The following is a 14,817-nucleotide window of genomic DNA, read 5'->3' as shown; positions in this document are numbered from 1 at the left end:
CTGGAGCTTCATCTTTTAAAGTTTGAGTATTTGGTCTACCTGCTAACTCAAGTATCAAAACTGTCCACCCTCGATGACTCGTCATCAGTAACGGCACTGCCTCTTCTGTTACAAACGGGATAGCACAGCACAGATTAGGAGCCCTTGGGAGAAGGAATCTGTGATCCCATGCATCTTAGGGAAATTTTCTAAAACTGCATAATTATTGGCAGAGCTGATAGAAAAACACAAGTCCCTTGAGTTACTTCTGCTCTAGGATGTTTCTCTCCATGCCGCTAATGTGAAAAGATGTTTTTGCCTTTTACAGACTTGTTCCTCTAACCTAGACTAAAAAACACAGTGGCTAAGGCAACAGAAGAGTCCTTTTAGATCACCTAGCCTGGCTCCCACCACCAAGCCACAATGGCATAAGCAATCCCCCAATTACTTAGGAAGGACAAGAAGGAACTTGGACGTACAAACTGGACAGAAAAAATACCCACCATCTTAAAGCTGACTCCGGAGGTCACCTATCTAAACACCCAGGCACTTCTGAGATCCATCCCCTCCCAAACACTTTCAGGTACAGAACACCTCCCTACTCTATAAGATGGCCCGCTCTCCTTTAAGAGAGCTGACTTGCTAGAAAGTTCTTCCCTGACAAGATACATCTCTGAAACACTCAAAACAGAGAATAAAGATCAATATGAAGTGAAGTGAAAGTCGCTCAGTCATATCCGACTCTTTGCAACCCCATGGACTACACAGTCCATGGAATTCTCCAGGCCAGAATACTGGATTGGGTTGCTGTTCCCTCCTCCAGGAAAGATCACATGGTATAATGTTAAACACATACTTGGAAAAAAGATGCTCTAATCAAATTTTGCAGTTTCCTTGTAAAATCTGAACAGACTTCCCTGGCCTAACTGTTTCTAGGCAGGCCTCAAAATCATTACTTTTCCTTACGAACTATGGTTAAGAATTATGAAAAGCTTAAACCAAATGAAAGTATCAACAGACACCAGGATTTTAGATGAGGAATGGAACAAGATAAAACTTAAAGTGAATTTAGACCTTTGAAATTATTACTATTTTTCATTAAATACTACTGAACAGAATTAAAACTATGAAATGTCATTATCTTAAACACAGTGTTCAGATGTTTCAATTTAAGTGTATGCTTGGAACTGTCCCAGGTACCAAGGATTCAAAGATGAATAAAAATATAGCCTTTGCCTTCAAAAATACATTTCTATAGTCCAGTTACGAATGTTAAGAATTACAAATGACAAATTAGCAATTCTTTACCAGGTGTGATCAAAGCTCCCTCAGGAGGGGTGGGGGCTGTCCATGAATGTTTCCTGGAAGAAGAGTTACCTAAATTGGGTTTAGAAAGGTAAACAGGGAACTGTCCAGGAAGGTAAAGCAGGAAAGAAAATCTTGGCAAAAGCAGCAGCATATGGAAAAAACAAAGAGGCAAAAATGGTATATTGACGGCAACATGCTACTTGAACACAGACTTCCAGGAAGAAGTGGAGATTAAGTCAGTGAGACTTCAGCTCCTGAGGGACTATCACCAGGAAGCGAACAGACCCCTGGCAACGATGTGGGAGTGGATGGAAAGGCTTAGGTGCTGGGCTAAATGCTACCTGGGTGCAATATCGTAAAAGCAACAGCCAAAAAAAGAAAAAGTAGCAGTTAGATGGCACTTACTATGTGCTTGGCATTCTTCTAAGCACTTTACATATAGCAGTAATTATATGCTATAAGCACTACCAATCATGTGTGTGCATGATCAATTTATTTAACCCATACAACAATCCAATAAGGTGTGTGTGACTGTCACCCTGACTTTACAGAGGACTGCTCAGAGGTCCAGGGCCGCGGCCCCAGGGCCCCACAGCCAGAAGACCAGAGGGAGGAGGCAGACGGAGCTTGCACCTCTGCACTAGCCTGCTTCTCAAAAGTCACACCAACTGTTTTCCTTATTCTGTTTCCTGTAAAGACTATTTAGTTTTATACATGATATGTTTCCAATAGCCATCATTACTGGTAATCTTTTTAAATTTAAGAGATTAAGGTATGGATGGCAGTTTGTAATTAACTTTAAGGGCCAACTAATTATTAGCAAATGCCTGAAGAATATATTTGAAGCAACAGTAAGCTTGATTAATGGTTTACATTATCCCTTAAAACAAAAGTGCCCAATAGAAACAATGGGCTAATGACCATTTGGCATCACCCACTACTGCTGACTGTACAGGCAGAACCCAGCAACTCTCGCGGGCACCTGCCCCAAAGAGCAACATGTTTGTGTGTGCTAGAATATGGACAGCAATCCTACACCCAAATGCCCATCAACAGGAGGCCAGATAAGTAAACTGTGTCACATAAGCACAATGGAGGATTGAGCCACAACTACGTACAACAGCATGGAAGAATCACACACAAGGAGACAGTTCACGGAAGGCATGCAAGCAGGAGGCTCATGGGATGCCAGGCACGTTCTGCTTCTGGAACTGGGTGCTGGTTACTCACATGTGCTCAATTCACGAAAACTCATTTATTCATACATTTACAGTATATACAGTTTCTGCATAGATGATCTTCTACAAAAAGTTAAATGGAAGTTGATGTCTTTAAACCTATGTCTGTAATTTTTAATGCATTCTGATGAATTTAATACAAAGGGAAGTAACTATATTATTATGTCATCTAATATTTGAGTGCTAACCATAAGGCAGGCCCGACGTGGAAAGCTTTCCATGAATGAATCTCATTCACTCCTCACAAACATCCTACAGGGATGGAACGACTGCTGGCTCCACCTTCCTTGGATTCATTAAAAAACGTGTTAGAGCAGAAGATCAAACTCAGACAAGTCTAACTCTGGAGAGTGTGCCCTTCTCCATCCAGCGTGTCCTTCTCTATCTAGTGTGTTCTTCTCTATCTACCTGTGCTGAACTTGAACTGAAGAAAATCCAGTTGGCTGTATCAGGTGAAAGGGACACAACAGTCTTCAGTTTTATTCCACACACGTGTATACTTGTGTTATTTCCAAGTGAAACCTCCAAGTAGAAAAAATACTAGCCACACTAGGTGTCATAAGCAACAGCACAGACGATTTGTGTCCCATAATCAAAACACTTTATTTACTTGCAGCTTATTTGTTCAGGCCTGAGAACAGAGTAAGTGTTAAGAGAGTTTTTAAAAATAAACTCTATTTTCCTAACTCAATTCAGTCCCTTAAGATTTTTCACTCCAGTGACATAAAGTACGTCTTTAAAAAAACACAGCATGGCACAGCTAAACCGTAGTGCCATCATGGACCTTTTACAAAGGACATCAGTGGGCTGTATCTGAGAGGCTGACGACTCACACTCACAATGTAGTTACCGAGCAGTTTATGAATGGAAACAGAACAAACGCATCATGTAATAGAGTTTCAACAAAGGTAACACAGGGAAAACAATCCCATCATCAGTGAAAGCATTTGGTAATTTACCAGCATTAAATTTACCTCTTTGGAGGGGGAAGCGGGAGATGTGAAAATTGTCATCCAATAGGACCATACAAACATAACAAAGAACAGATGGAAAGCCACAAGGTAAACAACGGCCTTTCCTGGTAAATAAAAACAAACAACATTTCATTGAATCCAGGTGAAAACAGGAAAAAGAATCACATATTAAAACACAGTATTTAGAGTCAGGAGGCTCAATCCAATAAAATATTTAATTACAACATACTAAAAACATCAAATATATATACTCTTTTATCTGCATGATGTAACATTACAGATATGAAAGAACACTCTGTTCTTGCATTTAAGGGTTATCAGCCTGGTTTATAAGTAAAGATTTGATTTTATTAAGTTGCTGAAGGTTTAAGTTGCTGAAATCTTTAAAGCATCTCCTTCAAAAGCACTTCCTAAAAGTTAGATTTTAAATGAATTAAAAATTATTTAAGACAGATTCCATCACTATGAACATTAAATCCAAGGAATTATAACACTGAAAATAAACTCAATTCTTGGATTGTTCACAAAAGTTATCCTAAATTTCATTGTCTTTTTCAATACAGGGTAATGAAAAAGTTTAGCCACTTTGAATTTCTCCCATAACTGTTTCCTAAGTGGATTAGTGTAACATTCCAACACCATTAACTCACTGATATAACTAAAAACTTTTTTGCTGTTTTCTGTAGTTTTTCTATCTGTAAGAAGATAGAAAGAAGCAAGAACTATGTATCAAGTGCTTAAATCCTTTTTCAGTTTGGAATGAAGCACCACAAACTCACTGAAGAAAACAAAGCACAGACATGCATAAAAGTTTGAGATTCTACTCATTTTTAAAGTTCAGATCAAATGTTACTTTTTCCAAAAGGTACTTTTTTCAAATGTTACCTTTTCCATTACTTTCAGAATTTCTCACCCCTTCATACTATTCTTCCCAAATGATTTACTGACTTCAATTAAAGCACTTTAAATGAGTTTATTTTAATTTAGCTGCCTAACACTGATGAGTGAATAAATGGAAAACACTTAGAACAGTGTCTGACACGTAATAAATCCTCAGTGAATATTGGCTATTGTCATCACTGCTATCCAAGCATATCAATTCCTTCTTCTCAAAAATCTGTGTTTTTCTGTGCATTCCGTATTTCAGTGTTTCCCAAGTTTATGGACTGATCCGAGTTTTCACTGGTCTGCAGTTAAATGAGAAACACTGACAACAATGCAGTGAAGTTTTTAATAAAGCTAACATATTCAATTTGAACAACTGTCCTTCTTTTGCCCTGAGGTTATTCTTCCTTAAGTTTTTGAATTTTAAAAAATGCTTTTAAATAAAATGATGATAAAAAATTGACCCCAACTTGCTGAACTCCAACATTTCTTTCTGCAATTACACTGGTCCACGCTGGTTTAACAGAGCAGAAGCCTAAGTCACAGTGGTGATCGAAACAGGAAGCCAGGGCTCGAGGACTCCTCAGTACACGGCTGGCTAATCTCACAAAATGCATACTTTACTTTCTAGCTCCCAAGATCTGTGTCAAAGTAAACATCTCAGTCTTCTCACTGCCAGTGCCCTAGTTCCTCGACTGCTGCTCGTCTCGTCTGGTCACTGCACAAGCCAGCAGGTGTCCTCGCCTCCACTCTCTGGTTCCTGGTCCATCTCAACGGTCAGTGAAGAACATGTGGCTCAGAGTTTCTTCTGCCCACTGGCTGTGACACTCCTGAGAAAGAGCTCCACCTACATGACTAACAAACGCATGCCAAAACTCTGGAGTTTCCTGGTAACCGTATTTAACCAAAGCGCCTCAATCAGCCCTTCCTCATGCTGAAAGTCTCCGAGGAGACATAACTGTACCCCTTACTTATAACCCTCACGATGGTCTTGTAGGTATCCTTTCAGTTTACAAATGTAAAAGCAAGGCTCAGAGACCTTCATACCTTGCCCAGTGTCACTTACTGACTAAATGATAAAGCCAGAATTCAAACCCGTATATGCCTGATAAAAATCCAAGGTCTTTCCCACTATGTCATATCTAAAATTATCCTTTCCGCTTCTCTATTATCTTAGAGTCACTCCTACTTCAGAGATAGCTGAGTTCCACATGAAGTCCTAACCACAACTTCCTTCTATTTGCAAATACGCTTTCTTTTCATGATCACAAATATTGTCTTCCTTATTGAAAACTATGGTTCCTCAAAACTCTGCCTTTTCTACCACTTCAGCTCCCTCTAGGCTAAACCCTATGGTCTAACCAATGGATTCGATAGCATTCCTTCATTTTTTTTCCCCCTTTGGGACAAAATGCTAGATCTCAGCCTCCTAGTGTTATACGAACACGGAAGTCCTTTCCTTACCAAGTCTGCAATTTTATCTTCACCTAGTTCACTTCACTTATTTATACTATTGCTGGGCTCCCATATTCAATCAAGTTTATCAATCCTCATCTATATATTATTGTAGAGCTTTCAGATAAATGGTAACCTTGAGGTTACTTTAAACTTCTTAATCATTTAGTTACCTAAAACTAAGGCTAGAATATAAAACAATATACTTTTTAACACTGTTAAACATTTAATATTTCTTTAGAATATTTCTGCTGTCCATAAGAACAAAAACAAATCGTTTTTCCCTTAAAAAATCTTTACTTTCAGATAAAGAAATAAAAGCTTAAATAAATCTTTTAGTATACTGCCTGGAATATAGTAAGTACTTAATAGATGGTAATTATCAAATTATAAATAATAACAGGAAATATTGTTTTTAAATAAGTTCAAATTAATAGGATTACTAATAATCCCATATATATGCTAAATATTATTGTTTATAAGTAATACTTAAAGTAAAAGTTTAAATTAAATCAAAGCTGAAAGAAAAAACTGATAATCTATAAATCAAAAAAGTCTGACTCAAAAGTCACTTGTAACTGAATTAAAAAAACAAATAAGCAAACAAAAAAATTTCACCAAAAGACTCTTTGAAAGACACGGGTAAAATAGCCCCCTGAAATAATGATTCAAGTAAAAGTTTTTTTGTAAGAACTTCAGAAATTCTCTACTTTCTGTACCTGTGCTTTCAACATACAGGAAATAGTTTTAAGCAAGAAAAACAAGCCTATCGACTGTCTCTACTTATTCTGTTACTGAGAAACTAGACCCCAAGTCAACTTGAGATTTATATGCTTAAGGTCTTCTATTTTCAACAATAAGAATACTTATTAATAATTTCTAGGAAATTCCTGGTGGTCCAGTGGTTAGGACTCCCTGCTTCCACTGCAGGAGGACATGGGTTCAATTGCTGATAAGGGAATTAAGATCCCTCATACTGCACAGCAAGGCCGAAAAAAAATTTTTTTAATAATAATAATTTCTAACTATTCTGTTTTAGAAACTTTGATTTTTGTATCTCAAATCCAATTTTACATTTGAAATCTGATATCAAAGGACATAAAATTTTCTTTTATTTCAATGAAATTTTGAGTCATGATTCTTCTCTCTAGACACTGTCTCTTTGACTAGTCATAAAAACTTTAATTCCATTTCAAAATGAAGTAGTACTATAATTTACAAATTCAGTCTGGTTATTTAATTATTAAATGACTACGAGTAGTAAAGTACTATTTTAAACAAAAGGAAAAATAAGAGAACAAACAAAACAAACCAATAAAATTTAAACTTTAAGAATGTATATTTTCTTTCTGAAGACCAAAACAAACAGTCATCACTTAAATAACAAGTATATGGGTTGCAATTAAGACACTATGTCATCTACTTGAGACTAAAAATTAAAAGTGCCTTACCGTTTTCTCCATTTCCAGAAAGTGTAACTAGAATAGAAGAAAACACAGGGAATAAATATACTTTAAAACACTTGTTTATAAACTTTATTTCAGGTTGACTATTCATCTTAATATCATTTTCATAAACATAAAATTTAGTTATAAGATGTAATGCAAATTCAGAATTGCACACTCAAAAAAACCCTGAAAAAATAAAATTCAGATTCTTCATCATTAACACTGCAATCATATTAAAATTTTTCTTCAGACCATCGTCCATTTTAAGTATGTCACTATGATTATAGCTATGCTTTCTTTCGCTCTTTTCTTCATGCTGCCTACATAATAAATAGGATTTTCCTCTATGGCACTCAGGAACAGAGGAACTTACCCCTGCAGGGGATAAGCATCTTTTTTCTTTCCAGTTTTTGAAACCCTGAGCAACAGCTATTTATTCCCCTCTCTGGACAGTCCAGGGGCCTCTGGGTACTACAGATTCTACTACCTCAGTCTCTTCAAATACCCAACACCCTCTCATTTCTCCTATTGCCTTCTTTCCGGACTTTCTCAAATGCAATGGCTTAAAGCTACTCTCTACCATAAGTTTGACACATCCTCACTACCAGCAAATCTAAAGATCGAATACGCTTCAATACCTCCGGTCACTTTACAGAAAGAAGTCCAAACCCTTCAGAGCAGCAAAGACTTATGCCCTCTGTGATCTACAATCTGATGTTCCTGGGGGACACTGATAAAAATCTGAACAAGTGCAAGGGCTTATATTCTACAGAATATAGAAGAGTCATCATTAACATGGCAATTCTCCTGAGGTTAATCTCATAAATTTAGTGTCATCTCAGTGAAAATACTTTTATTTTTTTAACCAGTCAGATCTCAAAGTTCATTTGTGGAAAAATAAACTTACATAATGAGGTAGGAAATTCTGGAAGAGATGAATAATGAAGTAGTAGTCACGCTAAATACTGCTGCTGCTAAATCGCTTCAGTCGTGTCCGACTCTGTGCGATCCCATAGACGGCAGCCCACCAGGCTCTGCTGTCCCTGGGATTCTCCAGGCAAGAACACTGGAGTGGGTTGCCATTTCCTTCTCCAATGCATGAAAGTGAAAAGTGAAATTGAAGTCACTCAGTTGTGTCCGACTCTTAGCGACCCAATGGACTGTAGCCTACCAGGCTCCTCGGTCCATGGGATTTTCCAGGCAAGAGTACTGCAGTGGGCTGCCATTGCCTTCTCCAATGCTAAATACTAGGGCATAGTATTTTAAAAATACTACAAATGCTCCAATTATTAAAAAACAGTTGTACCAGCTCATGAATAAATAGATCAATAGAACAAAACAGAAAACTCCAAAATGGTTGCTGTTCAGTCCCTAAGTCCAACTCTTTGTAACCTCATGGACTGCAGCATACCAGGCTTCCCTGTCCTTCACTATCTCCTGGAGCTGGACCCAAATACATGTAAGGATTTACTATGATAAATATGGGATTTCAAATCAGTGTGAATAGAGCCAATAAGTAGCATTAGGATACAGGTAGCCATGTGGGAAGGCTTCCCTAGCAGCTCAGACAGTAAAGAGTCTGCCTGTAGTGTGGGAGATCTAGGTTCAATCCCTAGGTTGGGAAGATCCCCTGGAGAAGGAAATGGTAACCCACTCCAATATCCTTGCCTGGAAAATTCCATGGATGAGGAGCCCAGCATGCTATAGTCCATGGAGTCGCAAAGAGTCGGACAAGACTGAGCCATGTGGGAATACCACTGAGACTCACAACACAGACCAGGATAAACCCCAAATGTATATCAAAGACTGAAATGCAAAAAATAAAACAAAATCATGGGTATACTAGATGAAACAGGAGAAATCTAAAAATATATACACTTTTGGAGCTGAGTAGGTGTTTCAGTTTATGACATGAAACATAGAAGCCACAGGAAAATATCAATATATTTGGTTTTATAAAAGTAAATACTTGAAAAAAACCACTAAAAAGCAAGGAAAAAAATAGTCACAACTCTTACTATAGACCAAAAACTAATTTCTCTATTTAAAGAGAATTCTTTACATTTATTCTTACAAATCAGTAAGAATTTGCTTTAAAAAAAAACTACTTTTTCACAGAAAAGGAAATACAGACATCTCAAATATAAAAAAGATGGTCAACCTCATTCATAACAGAAATCCAAAGTAAAACTACAGGAAGATAACATTTTTAATAATCACATTAGTGAAGATCAAAAGCTGGTAGCCTACTTGTGATCACACTGTCAAAGCAGACTTCTGGTTTTAACTGCATCTGGCTGACAGCGTCTGGTCTGCCTCATCCGACTCCTCTCTGAGACAGCCACACAACTACAGGATGCAACAGAGCTGCGGCACCCCAAACAAAGCTGGACAAACCCAGGCTTAGCAGAGCTTACTTCTCCCGGAGGGCTCTCTTGACCACAGGAGCCAGCTAAACACATCTCCTAGGCACACAATCCTATGGCACTCTAAAATTCCCTTATCATGATACCACTGACCCTGGTATGCAATTGTGAGTTTCTAGTCTGCAGCTCCTTCCAGATTTCCCTTGGAGGAAAGGACATGACTGAGTGACCAGCACCTGGCACAGGGTGGTGTGGAGACAGCCCTCAGTATCTGCTAGCTGCCCACCGATTACACAGACACAGGACTGTTAGAAGCTGTCTGCAGAGCCTATAGCCTCACACAGGCGTGTTCCATTTTCCAAGGATCCCAATACAGGTGAAAAAATTCTTCTGATAATAAATCCACAATTATAAAAACATTACATATACCTAAATGGTTAGATGTGCCTTTTAAAGGTATAATCAATGTTTTTTATTCAATCATGTCAGTGACCATGTATAATCTCATTTGCAGATAATATTAATCTAAATTTAAGATTGTTTGTGAACATGAGAGCTGCCACCTGCCCTTCTCCACTTAACAGATCCCCTTTCTCATCTATGGCTTCCATAGTGGCTCAGATGATGAATTCACCTTTAATGCAGGAGACCTGAGTTCGATCCCTGGGTTGGGAAGATCCCCTGGAGAAGGGAATGTTTACCCACTTCAGTATTCTCGCCTGGAGAATCCCACGGACAGAGGAGCCTGGCGGGCTATAGCCCATGGGGTTGCAGAGTCAGACATGACTGAGTGACTAACATCCTTTCTCGCCCACTTCTCCCTTTAACTGAGACTAAAAATCCCAGATACTCTCACTTCACCACCATCCTCTGGCTCTACTCTGGCCATGTGAGATAGAGCCATGGCTGATGAATACGTCTTTGGTAAAGGAGAAGTCATGATGGGAAAAAAAGCTTTCTTCCTTGACAAGTGAGAACGTGTGAGGAGATACCCGTATTACTTCCTTCATCCAGCTTTTGCTTTGGATACTTACGATGAAGGGGATGCTGACATCTCTAACAGACAACCTTTGCTGGAAGTGGGATTCTGGGTTGACAGTTCTCCTCTAACACTTGAGAAATGCCATGGCACTTCCTTCTGGCCTCCACAATTTATGATGAAATGCCTTCTGTTGGTCTAACTTTCCCACAGAGGTTAGGTATACTTTTGGCACTGTTTTTGACACTCTGCCTTTAGTTCTCAAGTCTGGTTATGCATCTTGGCACGGACTTTCCGCGAGTGCCACTGGTGAGAGCAATATGGCGGGTGGATGACAGCAGTGACAAGGTACTGCACAGGGAAATGTTTCAGTGGGCACACTATTCCAGTCTGTCACCATCAGTGATGCTATACCTGGGCACTTGGCGACGTAGTGACTTCAAGCTTCTCCTTTGTAAAGGTTCATTTCTCACTTTGACAATCATGAAATTGTTTTGTAGGGTAAAACGTTAATGGTATGTGAATATCTTCTTCCCCTAAAACTTTCCACGTAATGGTTTTAACATCCACTGATAAGCCTGGCCTGAACCTATTATTTTGTAGAATTAGAAAAGCACCATTCAGTTCAGTTCAGTCACTCAGTCGTGTCCGACTCTTTGCGACCCCATGAATCGCAGCACGCCAGGCCTCCCTGTCCATCACCAACTCCTGGAATTCACTCAGACTTATGTCCATCGAGTCAGTGATGCCATCCAGCCATCTCATCCTCTGTCGTCCCCTTCTCCTTCTGCCCCCAATCCCTCCCAGCATCAGTCTTTTCTAATGAGTCAACTCTTCGCATGAGGTGGCCAAAGTACTGGAGTTTCAGCTTTAGCATCATTCCTTCCAAAGAAATCCCAGGGCTGATCTCCTTCAGAATGGACTGATTGGATCTCCTTGCAGTCCAAGGGACTCTCAAGAGTCTTCTCCAACACCACAGATCAAAAGCATCAATTCTTTCGGCACTCAGCCCCTTTGACAGTCCAACTCTCACATCCATACATGACCACAGGAAAAACCATAGCCTTGACTAGACAGACCTTTCTTGGCAAAGTAATGTCTCTGCTTTTGAATATGCTATCTAGGTTGGTCATAACTTTCCTTCCAAGGAGTAAGCATCTTTTAATTTCATGGCTGCAGTCACCATCTGTAGTGATTTTGGAGCCCAGAAAAATAAAGTCTGACACTCTTTCCACTGGTTCCCCATCTATTTCCCATGAAGTGGTGGGACCGGATGCATGATCTTCGTTTTCTGAATGTTGAGCTTTAAGCCACCTTTTTCACTCTCCACTTTCACTTTCATCAAGAGGCTTTTGAGTTCCTCTTTACTTTCTGCCATAAGGGTGGTGTCATCTGTGTATCTGAGGTGATTGATATTTCTCCTGGCAATCTTGATTCCAGCTTGTGTTTCTTCCAGTCCAGCGTTTCTCATGATGTACTCTACATATAAGTTAAATAAGCAGAGTGACAATATACAGCCTTGACGTACTCCTTTTCCTATTTGGAACCAGTCTGTTGTTCCATGTCCAGTTCTAACTGTTGCTTCCTGACCTGCATACAGATTTCTCAAGAGGCAGGTCAGGTGGTCTGGTATTCCCATCTCTCTCAGAACTTTCCACAGTTTCTTGTGATCCACACAGTCAAAGGCTTTGGCATAGTCAATAAAGCACCATTAAACACTTGTATTATTTATTTCCATACTTTTAAGCTGGCATTCTTCTGCAATAAGCTTTCCCTCACTGGAGATGAACTAAAGTCATTCTAAAAAGGCAGTACAAAAATATAATTATTTCCCTTTAATTACCCATTTTCAGAACAAGATTTTGGTATAATATTCACCTCCATTATTAGCAAATAATTTTACTTTTGCCCTTTTTGAATATCAATACAGAAATTTACAGATTTTATTTACTCAATGTGTCATCAACCACACTCATTTCCTATGTTCAAATTATCTCAGCTTGGCCTCTTGAATCATCCTCGTTGGTCTCTGAGCACTTCCTAAAACAGCACAAGATGTCTGGGCTCACCGTACATCCTCCTCCCCTGGACCTGACATTAGCCATTTCTCCAAGGGGCACTGGTTCCTTTTAATGATATTTAATATAATTTTATTTATTTTTGGCTGTCCTGGGTCTTTGCTATGTCGGCTTTTCTCTAGTTGTAGCAAGCAGGTGCTACCCTCTAACTGTGGTGTGTGGGCTTCTCATTGTGGTGGTTTCTCTTGTTGCAGAGCGAGGGCTCTAGGGCACTCAGGCTTTAGTAGCTGTGGCTCCCGGGCTCTAGAGCAGAGGCTCAATAGTTGTAGCACACAGGCTTAGTTGCTTGGCGGCTTGTAGGATCTTCCCGGACCAGGGATCAAACCCATGTCTCCTGACTGGCAGTTGGATTATTTACTACTAATCCACCAGGGAAGCCCCTTTCAATGACATTTAGAGACCAAGCTTTGAATTCTAGTGGTGCTTATAGCTACTGGCGTTTCATTGCTTTTAGGCCCTTTGAATTACAGAAATACTACTATATATTAGAAGTAGTGTTATACATTTATATTTATATTCATATTTCCAGTTCAAACAGAACATTGGTTTTTCTTAATTTTTTGGCATTATATTTGCATCTTTTTACTTTCACAATAAAAATCTCAGTTCCTAACTTATTTATTAAATTTATCCTAAAATATACATGCTGCTGCTAAGTCGCTTCAGTCGTGTCCAACTCTGTGCGACCCCACAGATGGCAGCCCACCAGGCTCCGCCATCCCTGGGATTCTCCAGGCAAGAACACGGGAGTGGGTTGCCATTTCCTTCTCCAATGCATGAAAGTGAAAAGTGAAAGTGAAGTCGCTCAGTCGTGTCTGACTCTTCTCGACCCCATGGACTGCAGCCTACCAGCTCCTCCGTCCATGGGATTTTCCAGGCAAGAGTAGGAGTGGGGTGCCATCGCCTTCTCCAAAATATACATAAAATAGTTTAAAAACTACATACTAGTTTAAGATTTCTTTGAAGTTTTGTTTTGTTTTATTCTGTTTTGGCTTTAAATGACAAGCAACTAAGGAGTACTATGTTCAAAAGTCACTTGAAACAATTCTTTCTTCTGTGTAGTTATAATACTTTTAAAAATTAAGTTCATTTGTTTTGTGATTTCGAATTTTAGTTTCCTTATACCTCCTCTTTGTTTTATTTTGGATATATAACAAATGTTAATGTTTAAAAGCTAAGATTATATAAAAAGGTACTCAAGATCATTCCTCACTCCCTCATCCCAGGTAATAATTTTTATTACTGTTTTATCCTTCCACTATTTCTTTCAACAAAATAAGCAAGTAAGTACATATTTCTAATTTTTTCCTTTATATCCTGGTTTGTTGTTGCTGTTTAGTCGCTAAGGTGGGTCTGACTCTGTGACTCCTTGGACTGCAGCACGCCAGCCTTCCCTGTTCTTCACTATCTCCCAGTTTGCTCAAACTCATGTCCATTGAGTTGGTGATGCCATCCAACCATCTCATCCTCTGCCGCCCCCTTCTTTTGCCTTCGATCTTTCCCAGCATCAGGGTCTTTTCCAATGAGTTGGCCCTTCCCATCAGATGGGAAGTATTGGAAATTCAGCTTCAGTCCTTCCAATGAATATTCAGGGTTAATTTCCTTTAGGATTGACTGGCTTGACCTCCTTGCTGTCCAAGGGACTCTCAAGAGTTCTCTCCAGAACCACAATTCAAGAGCATCAATTCTTTAGCACTCAGCTTTCTTTACGGTCCAATTCTCACTACTGGAAAGACCACAGCTTTGACTATATGGATTTTTGTCAGCAAAGAGATGTCTCTGCTTTTTAATATGATGTCTAGGTTTGTCATAGATTTCCTTCCAAGGAGTAAACGTCTAATTTCATGGGTGCAGTCACCATCCTGAGTGATCGTGGAGCCCAAGAAAATAAAATCTGTCACTGCATCCACTTTTCCCCCTTCTGTTTGCCATGAAGTGACGGGAACGGATGCCATGATCTTAAGTTTTTAGAATGTTGCGTTTCAATCCTTGCTGTTTTCATTTATACCCTAGAAATCACTACACATTGGTACATAGAGATAACCATTGTTTGCTTTTTAGAGCACCACATGGTATTCCATTGTGTGGGTGTTCCAGTTATACAACG

At 39.2% G+C, this 14,817-nt stretch overlaps 1 protein-coding gene across 8 annotated transcripts in view; it reads right to left on the bottom strand.

Moving 5' to 3' along the window:
• Positions 1-14,817, bottom strand: part of ZDHHC20 (zinc finger DHHC-type palmitoyltransferase 20) — a 59,160-nt gene that overhangs the window by 28,071 nt on the left and 16,272 nt on the right. For all 8 annotated transcript variants that reach the window (XM_005213801.3, XM_005213804.3, XM_005213803.3 and 5 more), the window contains 2 exons: positions 7,291-7,317; positions 3,500-3,603 (listed from right to left, as the gene is read on the bottom strand). In XM_005213801.3, coding sequence (XP_005213858.1) covers positions 3,500-3,603; positions 7,291-7,317 — 131 coding nt within the window. The remainder of the gene's footprint in view (positions 1-3,499; positions 3,604-7,290; positions 7,318-14,817) is intronic.

The sequence above is a fragment of the Bos taurus genome, chromosome 12 (assembly GCF_002263795.3).
Source record: "Bos taurus isolate L1 Dominette 01449 registration number 42190680 breed Hereford chromosome 12, ARS-UCD2.0, whole genome shotgun sequence".
NCBI classification, from domain to species: Eukaryota; Metazoa; Chordata; class Mammalia; order Artiodactyla; family Bovidae; genus Bos; species Bos taurus.
Note: the sequence above shows the minus strand (reverse complement) of the source record. Positions and strands in the feature narration are given on the sequence as shown.